Source organism: Pelophylax lessonae, assembly GCF_965119305.1.
Source record: "Pelophylax lessonae genome assembly, chromosome: 2".
NCBI classification, from domain to species: domain Eukaryota; kingdom Metazoa; phylum Chordata; class Amphibia; order Anura; family Ranidae; genus Pelophylax; species Pelophylax lessonae.
The window spans coordinates 603,492,512-603,514,406 of NC_138769.1; the positions used below are offsets into that span (position 1 = coordinate 603,492,512).

The 21,895-nt window shown below is 48.2% G+C and overlaps 1 protein-coding gene across 1 annotated transcript in view; it reads right to left on the reverse strand.

Moving 5' to 3' along the window:
* Window positions 1-21,895, reverse strand: part of ESPL1 (extra spindle pole bodies like 1, separase) — a 270,074-nt gene that overhangs the window by 163,543 nt on the left and 84,636 nt on the right. Inside the window, exons 17-19 of the mRNA XM_082244709.1 lie at window positions 19,510-19,619; window positions 18,342-19,342; window positions 17,803-18,187 (exon numbers count right to left, since the gene is read on the reverse strand). Of these exons, the coding sequence (XP_082100835.1) occupies window positions 17,803-18,187; window positions 18,342-19,342; window positions 19,510-19,619 (1,496 nt within the window). The remainder of the gene's footprint in view (window positions 1-17,802; window positions 18,188-18,341; window positions 19,343-19,509; window positions 19,620-21,895) is intronic.

Below are 21,895 nucleotides of genomic sequence, written 5' to 3' on the forward strand. Positions count from 1 at the left end.
TATTGTCATTGTAATGATTAAGCAAAAAATGTATGTGTGAAACGCCTCTACGTGACTTCATGTTGAGGTCTTTGGTGTCATCACTTGTAACATTTTGGAATTAAAAGAAATCTAAAGGCAACTGGAATTCCTGGATGTGCGGCTATTTCTTTTTCTACAAGTTTTCTACGGAGGCGGGCCGGGGCCAGCACTATGAGATATTCCATCTCCTAGCTATCGCCACAAACCTGGAGCAGCCTTCTCTCTCTTCAGCATACTGTCACTTTAAAGGGGCTGATCGCAGTCCCCACTGCTGATCAACATGGTCTGCAGAGTCCCCCTTAAATATATACAGATAGAATGCGCAGGGATATGCCCACAGAGACCCCAGTACTTTATCACCTCTGAAAAAAACCTCCTGAGCCAGTCTGTGCAACAGGAAAGTGAGAGTCACAGGATATGAGATCAACCTGGACAACATGAGAAAGGTCACACTGCCTGTGTAGCTCCATAGGGCTACACAAAAATGGCTGCCAATACAAGTCAATGGGAAGCACAGGGAAAATGTCTGCCCCATACAAGTCAATAGAAAAAAAAAAGTTCTTTTGCCCCCACGGCCCAGGGGGATTTCATTTTGGAGGCTACAAGGGATCTACAACCAGACCCAGCAGGAAAAAGTATCATTAACACCCACCCCCCCCCAGGACACCAGGCGCAACAGCTATAGCGCCCCCAGGGGGTGGGGAGAGGGGCGTAGGGCACAGGGCCGGGTATCCTGACAGGCCAGGGGGGATCTTTGATCTTTTAGGAAGTAGGTCTCATCATCCCCAGGAGAGCCCCCCCCCCAAGACCACCAATGGACAGGGGGGGGCTGCATTTACTCATACCATGGACAGGGTGGGCTCCGCTCTGGTGAGACCACCTACCACCCGGAGTGGGGGTGCTGCCAGCCGAGGGGTACGCTGCAAATCCGGGCATTCCAGGTAGTAACGTCCCAGCGAGACAGCCACTCGCAGGCTCGTCCCCATCCAAAAAGGGGGTCTCTGTTGTGGCGAGGCCTAGTGCGGGACTAAAACCTGCTCATGCTCATAGGCCAGGCTGAGAGATCTTAAGGATCTAGATTATCCAGTGCGAAACCTCAGCAGGCATTGCTTGTAGATCACCAGGAGGATCCCGCTGAACACATAACTAGCAAAGTGAGTAAAGAGAAACAAAATATTCTTAAAAATTAAAAAACTAAGACCGAAGTCCCAGCAGGAAACCTAGGTCCTACCCTATCACTAGGCAGAAACAAACTGGTTTTCTGGAGCAGGGCGTGTGGGGTTTATCCCTATAGAGACAGCCCTCGTGGGCGTGGTGAATTGAATTTTTGTAAGAACTTACCGTAAAAGTTACCGTCCTGACAGACGCAGCTCTTTAATGTTTCTTCACCAATTGGTTATGCGCCCTCTACAGGAGTAGACTAGGCAGTGAAAGCTTTCACTTGGCACGCCTATAGGGGCTGTCCTACGCACAACCCCTAACACACTGTGCTCATAGATCAGTTTCGTAGCAGGCAGTAAAAGAAAAACACAACTAACCCAAGAACAGAGGGGCGGCGTCTGTTAATTTTACGGTAAGTTCTTACAAAAATTCAATTTGGTCTTACGTCCTCTGACAGACGCAGCTCTTCAATGTTTCTTCACCTATGGGACATCCAATAGTGTAGGCATGAGGGGTGGGAAGAACACAACCAACAACAGTTAACGTATCAACAAGGCTAGAAAACGTAGCCAACAGGGCAACAGAAAGCTCAACCAACACCAACAGGAGCTTACCCCAAAACAAAAATTCACCTGAAAGAGAAAATCAATCTCTTCAGAAAACAGCAGCCTGCAAAACCTTGCGGCCAAAAGGAAGCATCAGAGGATGCCAACAAATCAATCTTGTAGAATTTTGTAAAAAAGTGTGTACAGACGACCAGGTCACCGCTTTACACACCTGAGCCACAGAAGCCTGATGGCGAAAAGCCCAAGAGGCACTCCGTGCTCTAGTAGAATGCACCCTCACTGGGAAGGGCGGAACCTGACCCTTCAATGAATAGGCCTGAACAATAGTCTGTCTGATCCATTTTGATATGGTTGCAGCAGACACAGCCAAACCCTTACGAGATCCCTTAGTAAGTACAAACAGGGAATCAGACGTCCAAAAGGATTCCATGGCCGACAGTAAACACCAATCGCCCGGACCACATTTAGCGAATGCAAGGCAAATTCCTTAGGATGCTTAGGCTTTTCGCACAGAGTGAAGGCAAAACAATATCTTCATTGAGTTGGAAAGCTAACACTACCTTAGTGAGAAAAGATCGGTTAGGTCGCACAACAACCTTATCCCTATGAACGACCAGATAAGGTGAACGACAAGACAAAGCCGCCAACTCAGACACCAATGCGAGCAGAGGAGATAGCCACCAGAAATGCAACTGAGAAAAAGGCAGAGATTTCTCTGATATTCTCAAAGGGAGGTCATTGCAGAACGGACAAAACCAAATTCCTATCCCACGGAGGCAAAAGGGGATCTCCTCGGCGGAGCCAGATGACGCATCCCTTGAATAAAGGTGCGAAAACAAGGAGTTAGTCGCCAACGGATGTTGAAAGTAAATGGCTAAGGCCGACACCTGACCTTTAAATTGTGCCCAAAGCCTTGCGACAGCAGATCCTCTCTGAGGCAGCCGCCAGGAAGGTTCAACGGGTCTCTTTACAAAATCCACTTATCAAGACGGGCAAGGCCAGTCTGGTACTACCAGAATCACCTGCACCTTCTCCACAGTCACCCTGTGGAGGAACCGAGACCGCAGTTGTATTGGAGGAAAGGCCTAAAATCAGCCGATAGCGGTGCCAAGGCACCACCAGTGCGTCCGCAGCGTCGGCCAAAGGATCTCAAGCCTGGCCACAAACCGCTCGACCTGTTTAGACAAGATGCAAACAGGTCCACCTTCGGAGTGCCCCCATCGGGCACACAGGAGATGAAAAAAAGACTCCGGTAATCTGCTTGCCAGTTCTCCACTCCTGGAATGTGAACTGCGGAGAGAGCAGGAACGTGCGTCTCGGCCCAAGACAGAATCTCTGCCACCTCTTTGGCCACCCGGGCAATCCTGGTGCCCCCTTGGTGATTGATGTAAGCAACAGCCGTGGCATTGTCGGTTTGGAAGCGAGGCGCCCAATGGAGCAGGCATAGTTTAATAGCTATGAGCTCGAGGCCATTTATCGGTAAAGATTATTCCACCTTTGAGCATGTTCCAGCACCCCACCCCTTCAGGCTGGCATCCGTATTGATCACCGTCCACAACAGCGGCAGAAACTACCTGCCCTGACTCAGAGTGGGCGACAGAAGCCACCATGAGAGCTCCGATCTCATGAGATGGCTCAGACATATCATCCAGTCCAAGGACTGTGGATCCTTGTCCCATTTGGCAAGAATCTCCACTTGCAGAGGCCGTGTGTGAAATTGGGCAATCGGGACCGCCTCAAAGGCCGACACCCATCAGCCGCAGGGCCCTCATACACATCCGCAGGGAGGAGAGATTGTCGTCCATCAGGATCATGATCTCGCCCTGCAAGGTCATGAGTTTTTCCTCTGGAAGAAAGACCCTCGCTTGAGGGGAGTCCAAGATCATGCCCAGATAACTCAGGCGTACTGACAGATTAAGCGCAGACTTCTGTTGATGGTCCACCCGAACAGCAGCATTTGAACTGTGAAGGTCAGGTCACCTGACAGGGTGAGACAAGAGCTCGCCCTTAACAGGAGATCCAGATAACCAAGGACAGCAATCCCCTTTTTGCGAAGCAAAGCCAACACCGGAGCCGAAAACCTTGTTGAAGACTCTGGGAGCAGAAGCTAGACCAAAGGGTAATGCCAGAAATTGATAGTGCTCCTCCGCCAAAGCGAAACAGATACCGCTGGTGGCCCTCGTAAATAGGGATGTGCAGATACGAGTCTTAAAATCGATTGAGGCCAGAAAGTCTTGTTGCAGAGACTCCACCACCGTCCGAATGGACTGGATTTAAAACTCCTGCACCCGCACGAAGCGGTTCAGCGATTTGAGGTCCAGAAATGGATGCACCTTGCCCTCCTTTCTGGGCACCGTGAACAGGTTCCGAGTAAAAACCTCGAAACCTGTCCCACTGAGGAACCGGGACAATAACGCCCTGTGCAAGGAGATCCTGCACTGCCCCCCTGAGATCGACCAAACAATCCGTAGACAGAGAGATTTGATGGAAAGAACCTGTCTGCTGGGCGAGACCAGAATTATATCTTGTACCCTGTACGAATCAATTTGTGAACCTATTTGTCTTGAATCAGAGACGTCCAGGGTTCCCGAAAGCAACGCAGACGTCGCCCCACCCCTGAACCAGGTGAGGGCCTTCATGCAGAGGAGGATTTGTCTGTCACGCCAGACTGGCAGGCCTTAGGCTTACCGGACCAAGCCTTCTTATGTCCTCCGGAGGCTCTGAACGGTTTGCCTTTTTCCTGCGACCCCGAGGCACGAAAAAGCCCCCGGTGAGCCTTGAAGGAAGGCCCTCGCTTACTGCGAGGCACCTTAACCTTTGCGGATTGGGGGAGAAGAGTACTCTTACCCCCTGTGAGACCCTTAATCAACTCATCCAAGGAGTCAAACAGACCTTCACCCAAAAAGGGGAGATCAGTCACAGCCTTCTTAGAAGCCTGGTCCGCCGACCAGCTCTTTAGCCACACCATGCGGCATAATGCGACTCCCACCGCAGACACCCTGGCAACCAGAGGAGCATCGTCCAGGGCCGCATCGCATAGGTACACCATGGCCTGGGCCATTTGATCTGTGAGCTCAATTAAGAGTTGGAGGAACTGACTCAGCTTGCAAGTTGCTCCATTCTGTAACCGTCTGAGAAACCAGGACGGAGGCGAACACAGGTTTGAGAAGCGAACCCCCCACCAAGGGCAGGTGGCAGGAAAGGGATTCCATGCGCCTGTCCGCCGAGTCCTTAAACACCGGGGAGTCATCCACAGTGGATTTATTCAACCGGGAAACAGTGTGATCCACCTTAGGTGACACTGTCCAGCGATTGGAAACTGAGTTCGCAATGGGGTAACGGTGCTGAAAGCGCTTGGGAACCACCAGCATGTGCTTAATGCGCCATCACTCATGCACGATATTGTGAAAATCTTCAGGACAAGGGAAAACCTGACCCGACTTCTGGGCTTTGCGGGAGCCGAAGACAACCCACTTTCAAGACTGTGTGGGCTCATTATCTATATGCAATGTCTCCCTTACTGACCGAATTAGTGCTTCCACCAAAGCGCGTTCCAGCGCTGCAGCTGAGGACAACTCGTCCTCCTCACTGTCTGACTGAGGACAGGGACCCCTTGGGGAGGACAGTGTCCGTGGAAACCACATTAGGCTCTGAATCAGAGGACTGAGACAGCATCGGCCATTTTTGGATAGCAACATGTTTTATTACAAGATCCACTTTGGAAGCCAGAGTTTCTATGGCTGCAGACAGACACCAGAGAAGGTGATCCGGATGCACAAATTCAGAGGGAAAATTTTCACCTTGGGACTAAATTTTTAGCAAAGCAAAAATTTGAGTAAACTGGCCCTTTAAATTGCGATCGCGGTCCACAACGCTATACCGTGCTACAGCTGGAGTCCCCCTTTAAGCTAGCAGGAGTCCTGACAGGAGCAAAGTGTGTCAGAGGGATGCCCAAAGGACTAAAAACCCCTTACTGTGCCAGAAACCTGGAGAAGCAACAGCTCTGCAATTTGTCTTCACCAAGTTATACTTCTGAGAGGAGGTGACCAAACAAGCACTAGAGGTCCCGCCCGCACTAACCACAAGAAAATGGTGCCAATAGAATATAGATAGGAAGCACAGGGAAATGGTTGCTGCCCATACAGCGCAGCCTGCCCACACTTAAGATGGCACCCGAAAACGGCGCCAAACACTCAGGAAGACAAGAAAATGGCAGCTGCCTTTACAGATGCAGCCTGATGCTCACACTAATATGATGGCCGAAAATGCGGCCAAGCGTTCAAGAGCCCAGGGAATAAGGCCATCGCGAGAATCCACTTCAGTGGACCCCCCAGGACAAGGTAACAGCTTCACACCCCCCTGGCATTCGATGACGCTACAGCGCCCCCAGCAGGAGCAGGGAGGGCAGGACCTGTCCTAACAGGACAGGGGGATCTTTCAGAGGACCCAGCCCTGTTATCCCCAGGAGTGGGCCACATCACCCCCTCAGATATCCATCCCAGGGACACAGGGGGCATTGCATCACGGAGTTAGATTCCGTGTGGGTAGAACTCCATAGGGAAGAAGTAAAGGGAAAAGTAATTGTGGGGGTTTGTTATAGGCCACCCAACCAAAGGGAGGAGGTACATCTGGATATTATATCACTGTTGGGTAGAGTGGCAAAGCTGGGATCAGTCATATTAGGGGACTTCAATTATCCCAACATTGACTGGGAAGAGTGGACTACACACTCACAGAAGGCCCGTCTCTTCATGGAAACCTTATAGGACAACTACATGTCGCAGTTGGTGGGTTCTCTGACTAGAGAAAATGCAGTGCTGGATCTATTTATCACTAATGAACCAGACCTAACCTCGGAGATAGGAGTCCAGGACAACTTGGGCTCTAGCGATCACAGGATGATCGCATTTAGCATAAATATTATAACAAGGCAAGAGGGGAACATAAGAACCCTCAACTTCAGGAGGGCAAACTTTCCCAAATTGTGCTAAATGATGGAAAGGGTAAACTGGAACCAAACCCTAGGAACACTGACCACGGAGGAAAAATGGGAATGCTTTAGGAACATATTAAACAAATGCATCTCGCAGTGCATTCCGATGAGAAATAAATTTAGAAGAGACAAAGCCAAACTTGGCTGGCTAAACCGTAATGTTAAAAAAACTTTAGACGAAAAAAAAAATGGCCTTCAAGAAATATAAAATCATAGGGCACAGTATCGGCTTTCCAGCAGTACAAGGAGGCAAATAAGAAAAGTAAATACGAAATCAAAATGGCTAAAATCAACTTTCAGAGACAAATAGCGGAGGATAGTAAAAAGAACCCAAAGAAATTCTTGTAAATATATCAACAGCAAAAAAACTATGACAGAACATGTTACACACATAATTAACGAAGAGGGGAGGATGGTTACAGAGGACACTGAAAAGACAACCGTGCTTAATGCTTTTTTCTCCTCAGCCTTTACACAGAAAAAGGAGGGGTACACTGACCATGACTGTATGGTTAACAGTAATTCACAGGACTTGCCGCTATGGCTAACAGAGGGTAAAATCAGGGAAAGGCTGGATAAAATGAACACAAATAAATCACCAGGCCCAGATGGCGTACATCCGAGAGTACTCAAAGAACTTAGTAAAGCTATATCTAGACCACTATTCCTGATCTTTGCTGACAGTATGACAGGAAATGTACCAGGTAATTGGAGGAAAGCTAACGCGATACTGATATTCAAAGAAGGGCAGAGGCATGTCCCGGGAAATTCTAGGCCAGTCAGCCTGACATCAATAGTATGTAAACTTCTGGAGGGGATGATAAGGGACTATATTGTAGAGTTTGCTAAAGATAATCAGCAGTAATCAGCACGGGTTTACGAATAGGCGTTCTTGTCAAACCAAACCAATCTTAACATTCTATGAGGAGGTGAGCTGTGACCTAGATAGGGGTAGACCAGTGGATGTGGTGTACCTGAATTTTGCTAAGGCGTTTGATACAGTTCCCCACAAGCGCTTAATTTATAAAATAAGGTCTGCAGAATCGACCACAAGGTTAACTGATTAAAAGGGCGTGCCCAAAGGGTATTAATAAATAGCGCATACTCCGACTGGTCTGGGGTGGTAAGTGGGGTTCCCCCCCAAGGCTCAGTCCTGGGACCAACCTTGTTCAATTTATTCATAAGCAGCATTGACGACGGGATCATTAGTTCTATATCAGTTTTTGCAGGGGACACAAAATTGGGCAGGGCCATAATTATCCAGCATGAGGCATATATCTTACAGAATGACCTGAACAAAATAACAGAGTGGGCAACGACATGGCAAATGAGGTTTAATGTGGAGAAGTGTAAGGTATTGCACTTGGGGACTAAAAACATAAAAGCACAATACACTTTAGGAGGAACCTTTGGGGGAATCAAAAATGGAGAAAGAAAACTATAGTTCTACCACTTTATAAAACTCTGGTCCGACCGCATCTGGAGTATTCTGTCCAGTTCTGGTCGCCAGTCCTCAGGAGGGATGTGTTGGAGCTGGAGAGAGTCCAGAGAAGGGCAACTAAACCAATTAGGGGATTGGAGGACCTTAATTATGAAGAGCGTCTACAATCGCTTAATTTATTCTACCTGGAGAAGAGACGCCTGAGAGGGGACAGGATAGCAATTTATAAATACCTTAATGGTGATCTCAGCATAGAAAAAAAGCTATTCAGTCGCAAGGATTGCATGAGGACGCGAAGACATACAATGCGATTAGAGGAGAAGCATTTAACCTCAGGCAACGCGGGGGGTTCTTTACTGTTAGGGCTACAAGATTGTCGAATTCTCTACCACAAGAGGTAGTTTCTGCGGGAAGTATGGATATTTTCAAAAGACTCTTGGACATACATCAAGGATCAATACATTAAGGGGTATGGGAGATGATTAGGGTCACACACCTACACAGGTTAAACTGGATTGACTATTGTCTTTATTAAACCTTAACTACTATGTAACTCACCATACCATGGACCTTGGGGCTCCGCTCCAGACAGCTGGCCTCCCACCAAGTTGGGGTGCTGCCAGCCAGAAAAGGGTACGCTGCAACTCAGGGCGTTCCAGGATGATGCGTCCAGGCAAAGCATCTGCTCGCAGGCTTGTCCCCATCCGACAGGGCTCCATCGTGGCGAGGCCTGAGCGGACCACAACCTGCTCACGCTCGTAGGCCAGGCTGGGAGACCGTAAGAATCTAGATCATCCAGTGCGAAACCTCAGCCTGGCTGTCGCTTGTAGTTCACCAGGAGGATCCCCATGACACTAGCTAGCGATAGTGAGTAAAGAGAAACAAAAACATTTCCAAAAGAAAATAAAAACTGAGACCGAAGTCCCAGCAGGGAACCTAGGTCCTACTCCTAAACTAGGTAGCAAGAAACTGATCTAGGAGCACAGTGTGTCAGGGGTTGTGTGTATAGGACAGCCCATATAGGCGTGCCAAGTGAAAGCTTTCACTGCCTAGTCCTGTAGAGGGCGCATAATCCATTGGTGAAGAAACATTGAAGAGATGCGTCAGTCAGAGGACATAGAGAAAGCTTTTTTTCCTGCCTAGTACTACTCCTGCAGAGGGCAGAATAATCCAATGGTATAAGCAGCATAAGAGCTGCATCTGTCAATGGACTTTCGAGAAATAGGGTTTTATGCCAAGGAAAAAAAAAAAAAAAAAAAAAAAAGGTGGAACTTATACCAACAACATAGTATTAAACAATCTATTCAACCTGGTGTGCCCTCTTTTTTTTTTTTTTTAAATAGTGGTTGATAAATTTAAAAGGATTTTACAACCGTATTATAATGTGAGTGACCAGCTTTAGACACACTATGCACAGACTAAAAGGCCAATACTCAGGTCAGGACCAGAGCCTTCAAGGGAGGAGCAATTTATTGTGTTCAGAACATTGCCGTTACCATTTAGGCCTCTTTATACTCTTTTCCAGGTGTTTTACTAACCACTTGCCCTGTGGAAGATTTACCACCCTTAATGACCAGGCCATTTTTTGCGATACGACACTTACTTTAACTGACGATTGAATGGTCGTGGGGCGCTGTACCCTAATAAAAATAGAATTTTTGTAAGTTCTTACAAAAATTCTATTTTCTTACGTCCTCCGACAGTCGACGCCCACTCATACAATCTGCACGTCTGGGACGTCCTAAAGCAGTGTAGATGTGAGGGATGGGAAAAATGGATTTTTGTAAAATCTTACCGTAAAATCCTTTTCTCTTAGCTCATTGACAGACGTAGTCCTCGGTGATTCAACACCCTCGGGTTATGCTGCCCTCCACAGGAGTAGGACTAGACAGGAAAGAAAATGCTCTGGCCACACCCTAGGGGCAGTCCCCGAGGGTATATCCTCTCTCTCTCTGCTACAGCAAATCAGTTATGTCACAAAGCATTGTCTAGAGAATTTAACCCAACCCAACTCCAAAACAGAGGCGGGTACTACGTCTGTCAATGAGCTAAGAGAAAAGGATTTTACGGTAAGATTTTACAAAAATCCATTTTTCTCTATCGCTCATTGACAGACGTAGTCCTCGGTGATTCAACACCCTCGGGACGTCCCAAAGCAGTACCACAAATGAGGGGTGGGAAAATGGAAATAAAATCCAATCTAGAAGGCCCAACCGGTGCCAACTAGAAGTTTACAATGCTCATCCTCCGTGATGAGACTCAACAGAAATTTTTCAACAGAAAAAAACCCTTGAGGTAGACCACCGGTCTCCTCAAATTGCGGCCTGCAAAACCTTGCGGCCAAATGAGGCATCCGCCGATGCCATCACATCAATCTTGTAAAATTTTGTAAAGGTATGTACCGACGACCAGGTGGCCGCCTTACATACCTGGACCACTGACGCCTGATGGCGGAAGGCCCAGGAAGTACTGAGCGCTCGAGTGGAGTGCGCCTTAACAGGGAACGGAGGACTCCGACCCTTAATAGAATAAGCCTGTACCACCGTCTGTCTGATCCATTTGGAGATAGTCGCGGCAGATGCAGGCAACCCCTTTCTGGGGCCATCCGGGATCACAAAAAGTGAATCCGTCTTACAGAACGATTCCGTCGCCTTCAGGTATACCCTGATTGCCCGAACCGCATCCAAGGAATGCAATGCATGTTCCCGATGATGATTGGGCTGAGGACACAAGGAAGGTAGTAGAATATCTTCATTCAGATGAAAATCTGAAACCACCTTTGGAAGAAAGGATGGCTTAGGATGAAGCACTACCTTATCCCTATGAATTACTAAGTATGGGGACTGGCATGATAATGCAGCCAGTTCTGACACCCTGCGTGCAGACGTGATAGCCACCAAGAAGGCTACCTTCTGGGATAAAGTAAGCAAGGGAATCTCCCTGATGTTTTCAAAGGGAGGTTTCTGCAGAACCGACAAAACCAAATTAAGATCCCAGGGCGGTAAGGGCGCGCGGACTGGTGGAGCCAGGTGCCGCACCCCCTGGATAAAATTCCGCACCAAGGACTTAGTAGCTAAAAGGTTTCTGAAAGAAGATTGCTAATGCTGAAACTTGACCCTTGATGGTGCTCAAGGCTAGTTTCTGCTCAACCCCTTTTTGCAGTAAGGCCAATATTCTGGTCACCGAATAGGTACGTAGAGGAATCCCTAAAGATTCGCACCACGCGATATAAGTCTTCCATGTGCGATAATAGACCTTGCTGGAAGTCGCTTTCCTTGCTTTAATAAGGGTAGGAATAACTGAAGCTGACAACCCTCTGTCCTTCAGTACCTGGGTCTCAATGGCCAGGCCATTAAAACCAGCGACTGTAAAGCACGATGGAAGATTGGTCCTTGAGACCGCAGACACTCCCTGAGACGAAGTTCCCAAGGAACGTCCGAGACTCGCATGTCCAAGTCGGGTAGATCGGCTTGACGAGGCCAGCCTAGAATTTCTAGGACCACTGGCGCTGACTGGATCTGAACCAGGCGGCCCTAGAGCTATCTGGCCCCGACCATCCGACAAAGTCTGATCGTTCTCCGTTCCCACACATTTATCAGACACCTGATTCCTATCAGGAACGGTGATCTCTCCTGGTTGAATCTCAGGGACCGAAGTCACCCGGCTAGAGGCTTCTTGGTCTGTCTGTTCAACCGGATCCGATTCTTGTGGGGAACTGAGACTACTCTTTGGAAAAGGTAAAGAAAAAGATCTGTTCAGGGAACTGTAACTACCGCTCCCTGTAGTACTTAAATGTTGGAAGGGAAGAATCGCACCAGTAGCAGTGGTCGATGCTCGATCTAATGCCCTGAATACCGGTGAAAACGTCCCCCCACCCTCAAGCCGGGTGGGGGCGTACCTTCAGGCTGTGTAATCCTTTGCTTCAGGTTTGGCTGAGTCGGTCTTTTGTTTGTCCTACCAGCCCTTCTTGAACCCTCCTGGAGGAGCCTTGCCCTTCCCGCTTGCAGCAGTCGGGCGCACAAACCCTTTATGGGCGGTAAAGAAAGGTCCCCGCTTGTTACGAGGTCCTTTAGCTTTAGCAGCCTGTGGCAAGAAAGTGCTCTTGCCCCCAGTGGCATCCTTAATGATCTCATCTAGGGTGGCCCCAAATAGGCGATTCCCCTGAAAGGGGAGATTCGTCAAGGTCTTTTTAAAACCTAGGTCTGCTGACCAGCATTTTAACCACAGCACACGTCTGAGGATTACCGCTGACATAGATGCATTCCCTAATAGGGGGGTAGCATCCAAGGCTGCGTCACAGACGAACTGTAGTCCTTGTATGATCTGTTCCATCAATTCAGATGTTCCCTGGGGGATATCTTTCCCCTTCAGGTCCTGGCGCACCAATCTCGCCCATTCCGTTAGTGTCTGGGAAACTAGACCAATGACAATTACTGGTCTAAAGGCTGACCCTATCATGGAAAAGATAGTGCGGGACTCCGCTTCCACCTTCCGATCCACCGGATCCTTAAAGGACGAAGTGTCCTCTACTGGAATAACCGTGGCTTTATTCAGTCTGGAAATAGGTGGGTCTACCACTGGTGGTACCGTCCATTTCTTAATGAGGGATTCCTCAAACGGATAGCGTCTAGCAATACGTTTGGAAATAGTAAAGGTACGCTTAGAATGCTCCCATTCTTCTTTAATTTTATTACCAAAACACTTGGGTACAGGAAAAACCTTCACCGTTTTGGTGGGTTTGTTAGTACCAAAGGGAATCTCTGTTTCAGTTGCCTCTGCCGGTGAAACCTCAAGTCTTAAGGTTTCCCGAACCGCCACAACTAGTGCGTCCACCAATGCTTCTTCCCGAATTATGGCGGAAGTATGAACGTCCTCCTCACTGTCTGAAGGAACTTTACCTGAGACAACAGCCCTTGCAGAGGGACCTGCAGCTGTAATGACCATCTCAGACTCTGAGTCTGAAGTGTCAGATGATCTAGGGGTAGGCGGAGGTCGCTTTCTTGACCCCCGTTCCTGACAGGCCGCCTCCACCCGAGCCACCATAGACTCCAAAACTGCTGTAAATGCATCCATACTCTGTGCACCGGCGGGTCCCGTGGCCCCCGCGAGGGAAACAGGTGGGGGTACTTGTGTGGCAGGGTCCATAATAATTCCAGTTACTACCTGGAAAATTCAATCCAAAATAAAACTTTTTTTTTCAGACCCCCAGCGCCACAAAGCCCCTCAGTGTTACCTGCTAGGGATCCCGATCGAGCAAGAGAGAGATAGACCCCCAGGCTCACCACTTGATGCTCAGAGTTCGCTGCAACTAGTCTCAGCACTGTCTCAAACAGACAGGAAGTCTCTTGGCTGGCTGCCCGGGAAGAAAGGAGGCGGCTCCGCCCCTCTGTACGCCTTGCGGCGCCTCCCCTAGCTCCACGAGGTGTTTAGGTCACCTCAAACATGGCCGCCCCATGCTGAAGACACGAGGCTACGCCAAAATGGCGGCCTCGTGCGATCTACGGCGGTCTGTTACCGAATAGCGGCGTGACTGCAGAGTATCTCGGCATCACAAAACCTCTCTCTTCATGGAGATCAACTTGGCCGGCGGTACCGGACCCTGGCGGACCGCGTGGCCGTCGGGAGGCATGCTTTAGCTGGAGGAATGACCTGTGGCTTCTGACAGGTAGGATACTTTCTCTTATCACAGTAAGATTCCAGTACTGCCACTGATTACAATCATTTAAACATACTTGCAATTAGATTGTCAGCTCCCAAACCAAGCCTCCTGGCTTTTTGTACACAAAAATCACACTCAAAATAGGGGGATCTGTGCCATGTTATAGGATAGAGGGGAACCCATCCTTACCATACAGAGAGGGGCCCGCGTTCACCACAGGACCCGTCAGGGGAAATGGGGGAACATACTACTCACCGTACCGGAACCAGGCGGGCGCCAACTCCTGACAGTACCCCTCTCCACCGAAGTTGGAGGGCTGTCGACCAATACGGGCGCCGTGACTCATGGTCTTTGGCGTTTCAGCGAGACGTTTAACTCGCAGGGTCAGTCCCCGTCCAGTGGGACTATGTCGCGGCCGACCCAGCGCGGAGCTATGGCCTGCACGCGCTCGTAGGCTGAACTGGGGTGACCACTGGATCTCAACATCCCGCCCGTCGCCCAGTTCAGCTTTCTTGCTTGAAGATCTCACAGGAACACTGGAGAAAAAAAGCGGTCTAAAAATCTTTAAGAAAAAAATCCTGCCAGGACCGAAGATCCCAGCAAGGTATCTAGGTCCTTACGCCTGACTAGAGAGAAAAAAACTGATTTGCTGTAGCAGAGAGAGAGAGAGAGAGAGAGAGAGAGAGAGAGAGAGAGAGAGAGAGGATATACCCTCGGGGACTGCCCCTTGGGTGTGGCCAGAGCATTTTCTTTCCTGTCTAGTCCTACTCCTGTGGAGGACAGCATAACCCGAGGGTATTGAATCACCGAGGACTACGTCTGTCAATGAGCGATAGAGAAACAACCGTTAAAGGCAACGCAGCACCCAGGTCAGAGAAAAGAACCTTATCTGAACCAGAAAGGTAAAAACACTGGGTAACAAGAAAGCTCAACAGGAGAGAACAAACCCAGGAAAGCAAAAACAAACAAGGGGAAAAAACCCCCAACAGAAGGAGAAAGGCTAAAACCCCATGTCTCCCCTAAGGCACTGCCGCACTCAGAACTTTGCGGCCAAAAGAGGCATCTGTTGATGCCAGGCCATCAAGTGTGTAGAATTTCAGACAACCAGGTCGCCGCCTTGCACACCTGAGACACCGACGCCTGATGGCGGAAGGCCCAAGATGCACTAATCGCTCTGGTAGAGTGCGCTGTGACAGGGAAAGGAGGAACCTGATCCCTAATTGAATAGGCCTGCACTATCGTTTGCCTGATCCATTTTGAAATGGTTGCCGCAGACGCAGCCGTACCCTTCCTGAAGGATTCAGTAGACAACAGGTAAACCCTGATCGCCCGTACCACATCCAAGGAATGTAAGGCAAACTCCTTCGGATGCTTAGGCTTCGCACACAGCAAAGGCAAGACAATGTCCTTGTTGAGGTGGAAGTCAGACCACCTTCGGAAGAAAGGACTGATGAGGTCGCAAGACCACTTTATCTCTATGAACAACCAGATAGGGGGAGCGGCAAGACAGGGCTGCCAACTCTGACACTCTGCGACCAGATGTGATCGCCACCAGAAAGGCAACTTTCCGTGACAGCACAGGCAGAGGAATCTCCCTGATGTTCTCAAAGGGAGGACGTTGCAAAACGGACAGGACCAAATTCAGGTCCCAAGGGGGCAAGGGTGCCCTCCTAGGGGGAGCCAGTTGAATAAAGGTGCGGATCAGGGAATTTGACGCCAAGGGGCGCTGGAAGAGAATGGCCAGCGCAGACAACTGACCCTTAATAGTGGTCAGCGCAAGACGCTGCTCCACACCAGTTTGCAGGAAAGCTAACACCCTCGCCACCGAAAAGGAGCGAGGGTGGAACACCTGCGATACACACCAGGAAAAATAAGCCTTCCAGGCACGATAATAAATGTTACCAGACGAGGCCTTCCTAGCCTTGAGCAAGGTAGGAATGACCGCCGACAAGAGACCCCTGTCTCTCAAGACCTGGCTTTCAACAGCCACGCCGTCCAAGCCAGCGACTGTAAAGCAGGATAGAAGATCTGCCCTTGAGACAAAAGATCGTCTCGTAGTGGGAACCGCCAGGGAGGCGACGACCAGTTGCATGATGTCCGCGTACCAAGACCGGCGCGGCCAGTCTGGGGCCACTAGAATCACCAACCTCGGTTCCAAGACCAACCTGCGAAGGAACCTGGACAACTGAATCGGGGGGGGGAGGGCATAAATCAGGCGATACCGAGTCCAAGGCACTACCAACGCGCCAGAGGGTCGCGTGTTCTCACAGAAGGGACCTCCGCAACCCCCCATACAGCGGTAGAACCGCCGCAGCGCCCCCCCCACAGGGACCGGGAAGGGACACACAGGGACCGCACTGACAAGACATGAGGGGGACATTACAGATCCATACCGAACTGCCATCCCCACAAACAGAGGGCCCACATACACACCCCGACAGATGCCATAGAGGGGCAGCATGGTACTCACCAGTTCAGCAAAAACGTGGGTACCGCTCTGTGAAAGGAAGGCTCCCACTCTGGATGGTGGTGCCGTCAGCCAAAAAGGGACGCTAGCAACACGCGGCGCACCGCAGTTGAGCCATCCTAGCGAAGTAGCCACTTTGCAGGCTCGTCCCTGAGGACAGGGAAATGGTCGTTTGCAAGGCCTGGGCGTACACATAACCTGCTAATGCTCAATGGCAGGCTGGGATTCCATAAGGCTCTAGGACAACCAGTGCGATTCTCAGCTCCGCAAAGTATACGCTGTAGTCTTCCAAAGTCCGACTAACTAAGCGCAGGAACAAATAAAAAGCTATCATAGCAAAGAAAAAACAGAGAGAAAAAATAATAAGAAAAAAGGCTGAGACTGCAGCCCCAGCCAGGGAAAAGCCAGCCTACTCCTATGCTAGGCAGACACCAAACTGAATTGGGAATGCAGCTAGATGGGGTTATTTGACCAGAGGGACAGCCCCCTGTAGGTGTGTCTATACAAAGGTTTTGTGAATGTTTACTAACAAAATCTTCTGCCTAGCTTACTCCTGTTGATAAGACCAATACCCAGACGTGCAGATTGTATGAGTGGGCGGCGACTGTCAGAGGACGTAAGAGAAATTTATATCCTTTTATCCCACAAATAGAGCTTTCTTTTGGTGGTATTTGATCTCCATTGCGGTTTTTATTTTTTGCGCTATAAACCAAAAAAGACTGACAATTTTGAAAAAATAAAACCTATGTAAAAGAAAAAAAAAAGAAAATATTTTTTCAATGTTTTAAGTAAAAAAAAAAATAAATAAGCATATATTGATTGGTTTGCACAAAACGTGTAGCATCTACAATCTATGTGATATTTTTACTAGCAGTGGCAGCGATTAGCGACTTCTAGCGAGACTGCGATAGTGCGGTAAACAATCAGGACACTGATACTAATACAATATGCACTGTCACTGTACTGACAATGGCTGGGAATGGGTTTAACATCAGGGGCAACCAAAGGGTTAACTGTGTGCCTAGCCAGTGTTTGTGCACTGTGTGGGGTGCTTTTACTAGAGAAAGGCATTGATCGATGTTCCTGCTTTGTAGAACACAGGATCAATGCCTTTCCTACTGACTGACTATGTAAACAAGGCAGATCGCCGTTCTGGCTATTTTTCGAATGATCGTGGGTGCCGGTGGACATAAGAGTCCATGGTACTCACAGATCAGCTCCTGCTGTGTAATCACAGCGGAAGCGGGTGCCCGGCAGCGTGCCTGCACGCCCCAGACCAGGCAGTGTCGCATCACGTATCCGGTACGTGATCTGCCCCAGGGCAGTAGCCCTGCTGCTGTATATGTACAGTGGGCAGTTACGCAAATGGCTAACAACTACTAAAGTCACATTTAAAAAATGTGTATTCAGTCTTTCACAACCCCCAATGAAATTTGGCATGAATAGAAAACAAAAAAAAAAAACTGCAGGCTTTAGTAACTGCCAGGTTTTTACCTCTTATTGGTTTATTTTCCTCTGTATCTGAAGCTCGCAGCTCATCAATGCTGAGATCCAAAATACATTCAGGTTCCTCTTCGATCGATCTAAGAACTTCCACTGGTGCAATATCCAGTTTGTCATGTGGACGGCGTCTCTGCATTTCTGGAGTGCAGCTCTCTTTTGGGGCTTTTTTTGTGCTTCCTCTCCCTCTCCTAGATCTGCTCTTTGCAGTCATCAGATCCTCATCATCAGATTCTGAGGCTGCAGGTAATGTACAACTCTTTGAAGAAGGTCTTCTTCGGGGTGCAGGCTTGGCCTGCTCGGTTTTCTTTTTGCTATTCCAAGTTGGGTCAGTATCAGTGTTATCTGGCATTTCCAGGTCACTGTCACTGAAATCAACCTGCAAATGAAGAAGTGAGAATAAGCCCAAAGTATACAATAGGGACATACAGTAATTTACATTGTATAGACTACTCCTAAAAAGTAATTTTGACCGAAAAAAAAAAAAAAAAAAAAAAAAAAAAAAAAAAGGTATCCTGAAAGAATATGCTCACTTTTATTACTGCTCTAGTTTTACGTCTTCTAGGTGCTCTTGGCTCCAATTCTGGCTTGGGAGACTCTTCATTATACACAGAGACAGAGATCTTCTTGCTAACAGCTGGTGCAACTGGTTTTGTTTGTGTTGTCACACGGTCCTTCCGCAATGTTGTCGGAGTCTTAATAGACACAGATGGAAGGTAGGGTTCACTTTCTCCCGGAGAAAAGACATCATAGACACTAGCAACTGAAAGTTTCTGGGCTCCTTTCTTTTTATTAGAAATAGCACTATCATTGATCTGCTTGCTCTTCGTGCTCAAATCAGTTACACTCTTCCTAACTTGAGGCTTCCAGCCCCATACTTGCATAAAAAGATCTGCAATGCAGCCTCCATGCTTAGTGGCAAGCTTGTAAACAGAGTCTAAAGCTTTGGCCAGTAAAAGGCTTGCCTTCCATTGTTTGGGAAAAGAGGCTGGTCGTGAAGAGACAAAGTCCAAGCCCTCCTCTAAAATGCCTTCTGGAAGATTAGGAGGAGGACTCATATGAACCACGGATTGATATATTCGAGCAATGAGCCCATCATTCATCCCCAGGCTTACAGAATTACTATCTTTAATATTCAGAATCTCCTTAAGGAGTCCAGAGAAGTACTGAGATAAAAACTGACTGCGTTTGAGAGCTAAGCGCAACAGATCCTTGCACTGATGTTCATTCTCTGCCTTAGCTACCAGCCATCGAGTGCAGATTAAGGCAAGTATCAGGTCAGAACATAGTGGACAAGTACATCCCAGGATATGAGACACAAAATATGGAAGAGTTTTTTCTGAAGGAACGACAATCGTTGGGGATTGAGGGGGCTTTATCAAGTCTCTTGTTTGAACAAACTGAAACTGAACCCCATTAAGAAAATCTTCTGCTGGAGGACTAGGAGTGAAATCTGGGGTCTTTTTTTTGTTTGATTTCTTCCCTTTGGAAACATTTATCTTCACCTCTTTTTGCTTCGCTTTAGCTGTGAAATCTATAAAGCAATATTAACAAATTAATGCAACATCATTATGCTATGCAATAACATAAGCAATCTATGTATTCCATCGAAGAATATAATGGTTTACTCCCAGTAAAAAATCTCAATCTCTAATAGGGGTAAATGTAACATTCTACAAAGTCTGTGCCCTAAAAACATACCTGTACAAGACTCCATGAGAAACACAACATATTGCAGATCTTCCTCACACAGCTGGGGCTCCGCGCGGAGAGTCTCGAGTTCTGCCTTTCTTACCAGGAAATCAGCACAACTGTATAGACAAAAGTTTTAGATAAAGGTCAGGGGAGGCATAAATAAATCCTGATCAGATTAAAAAAAAAAAAAAAAAGTTCATTCACACTTCATTATTAGTGCAGATGTGACCCTACACTCAACATACTGCTTAACCCCTTGCCTACTGGGCACCTAATCCCCCTTCCTGCCCAGGCCAATTTTCAGCTTTCAGCGTTCTCACACTTTGAATGACAATTGCGCGGTCATGCTACACTACCCATATGACATTTTTATCATTTTTTTCACACAAAATAGAGCTTTCTTTTGGTGGTATTTAATCACCTCTGGGTTTTTTTATTTCTTACAAAAATAAAAAGAAAAAAGACAGAACATCTAAAAAAAAAAAAAAAAAAAAAGTTTTATTTTCTGAGAGTAAATTTTGAAAATAAATTTCTCTCCTTCACTGATGTGCGCTGATGAGGTGGCACTTATGGTCACTGATGAGGTGGCACTTATGGTCACTGATGAGGTGGCACTTATGGTCACTGATGAGGTGGCACTTATGGTCACTGATGAGGTGGCACTTATGGTCACTGATGAGGTGGCACTTATGGTCACTGATGAGGTGGCACTTATGGTCACTGATGAGGTGGCACTTATGGTCACTGATGAGGTGGCACTTATGGTCACTGATGAGGTGGCACTTATGGTCACTGATGAGGTGGCACTTATGGTCACTGATGAGGTGGCACTTATGGTCACTGATGAGGTGGCACTTATGGTCACTGATGAGGTGGCACTTATGGTCACTGATGAGGTGGCACTTATGGTCACTGATGAGGTGGCACCTATGGTCACTGAGGTGGCACCATCAGTGCCCACACAGTGCCCATAGTGCTGCCAGTCAGAGCCTAGATGAGCAGGCACTGACTGGCAGCAATATGGGCACTGATGGTGGGCAGTTATGGCATTTTATTTCCCTCTTGTGTAATCAGGGCACTGGTGATCAGTTCCCCGATTACATTTCCCTGTGTCCCCTATGAGGAGGAGCCGCTGATCGGCGTACACACTGACACAGTGTGAGCCAAGGAGAGCCGAATAACGGCACTTCCTCATTTACATGTGACCGGCTGTGATTGGACACAGCCGATCACATGGGTAAAGAGTCATGTCATTGACTCTTTGCCGAGATCGGGATCGCGCCATGTCCTAGCAACACGGCGCGGTCACGATCGCTGCCCAACCCCGGGGGCGCGCGAGAAAGGCTGTTCTGGTGCGCCGTCATAAGACAGCGTCCCAGGAGAATAGGTACACCGCTCGGGCCGGGTAGTAACTGGTTGTAAACCCAACCCACTTTGATGACTTTTACCTATAGGTAAGCCTAAAATAAGGCTTACCTATAGGTGATGTTAATATCTCCTAAACTAGCACCGTTTAGGAGATATTTACATTGCATGCAGCCATGCAGCCGCAGATTCAGAAGGGAGACGGGTGAAGATGGATGTGGCCGGCAGCAGGGACAACGCGAGCTTCGTTGCAGGTGTCACATAATGTGCTAGTATGCAAAAGAATATAAAAAAAAAAAAAAAAAAGGAAGAGTGTGTGTGTAAATATATATATATATATATATACATATATATATATATATATATATATATATATATATATATATATATATATATATATATATATATATATATATATATATATATATATATATACACACACACACACACACACGGATAGACAAACCCCGGCGCACCATTGCCGGGCAGACGGCAGGAACTTTTGTTTTCTGATGCCAGCAGTGGGGAAGGGAAGCACTGTGAAGCTGGGTTAGAGAAGGAGGGGGGCGGGACTGAGGGGCGGGTTAGAGAAAACGAGGGGCTGTAGAGTAGTAGAAACGGTGGGTCTGGGGAGGAGCGGAGCTGACGGGTGGAGTGGAGCCCCTGTCTCCTCCCTCCCGCTGGGTGCATGTCTAGATTGAGCTGTCCGGGGAGACTCCCTAGATCAGGAGCCAGCGGCTATGAATAGGCTCAGCAATAGCCCCGAGCAGGACACCGCCTCACAGGGATCCCCGGGCACTCCGCCCCCCCCCCCCCATGAGCTCCGGCTGCAGCTCCAAGTCGGGTCTGGATAGCCCCCTTTTCGCCAGGACAGCTGGTGTTGTCACCTATTAGTGCCAATCAACACTGCCCTATTGCTGCCCATCAATGCTACCTCATCAGTGCAGAAAAATTACTTTTTTGCAAAATTTTATAACTGAAATGAAGGTGGTTTACAATTTTCAGTCTTTTTTCATGCATTTAGAAA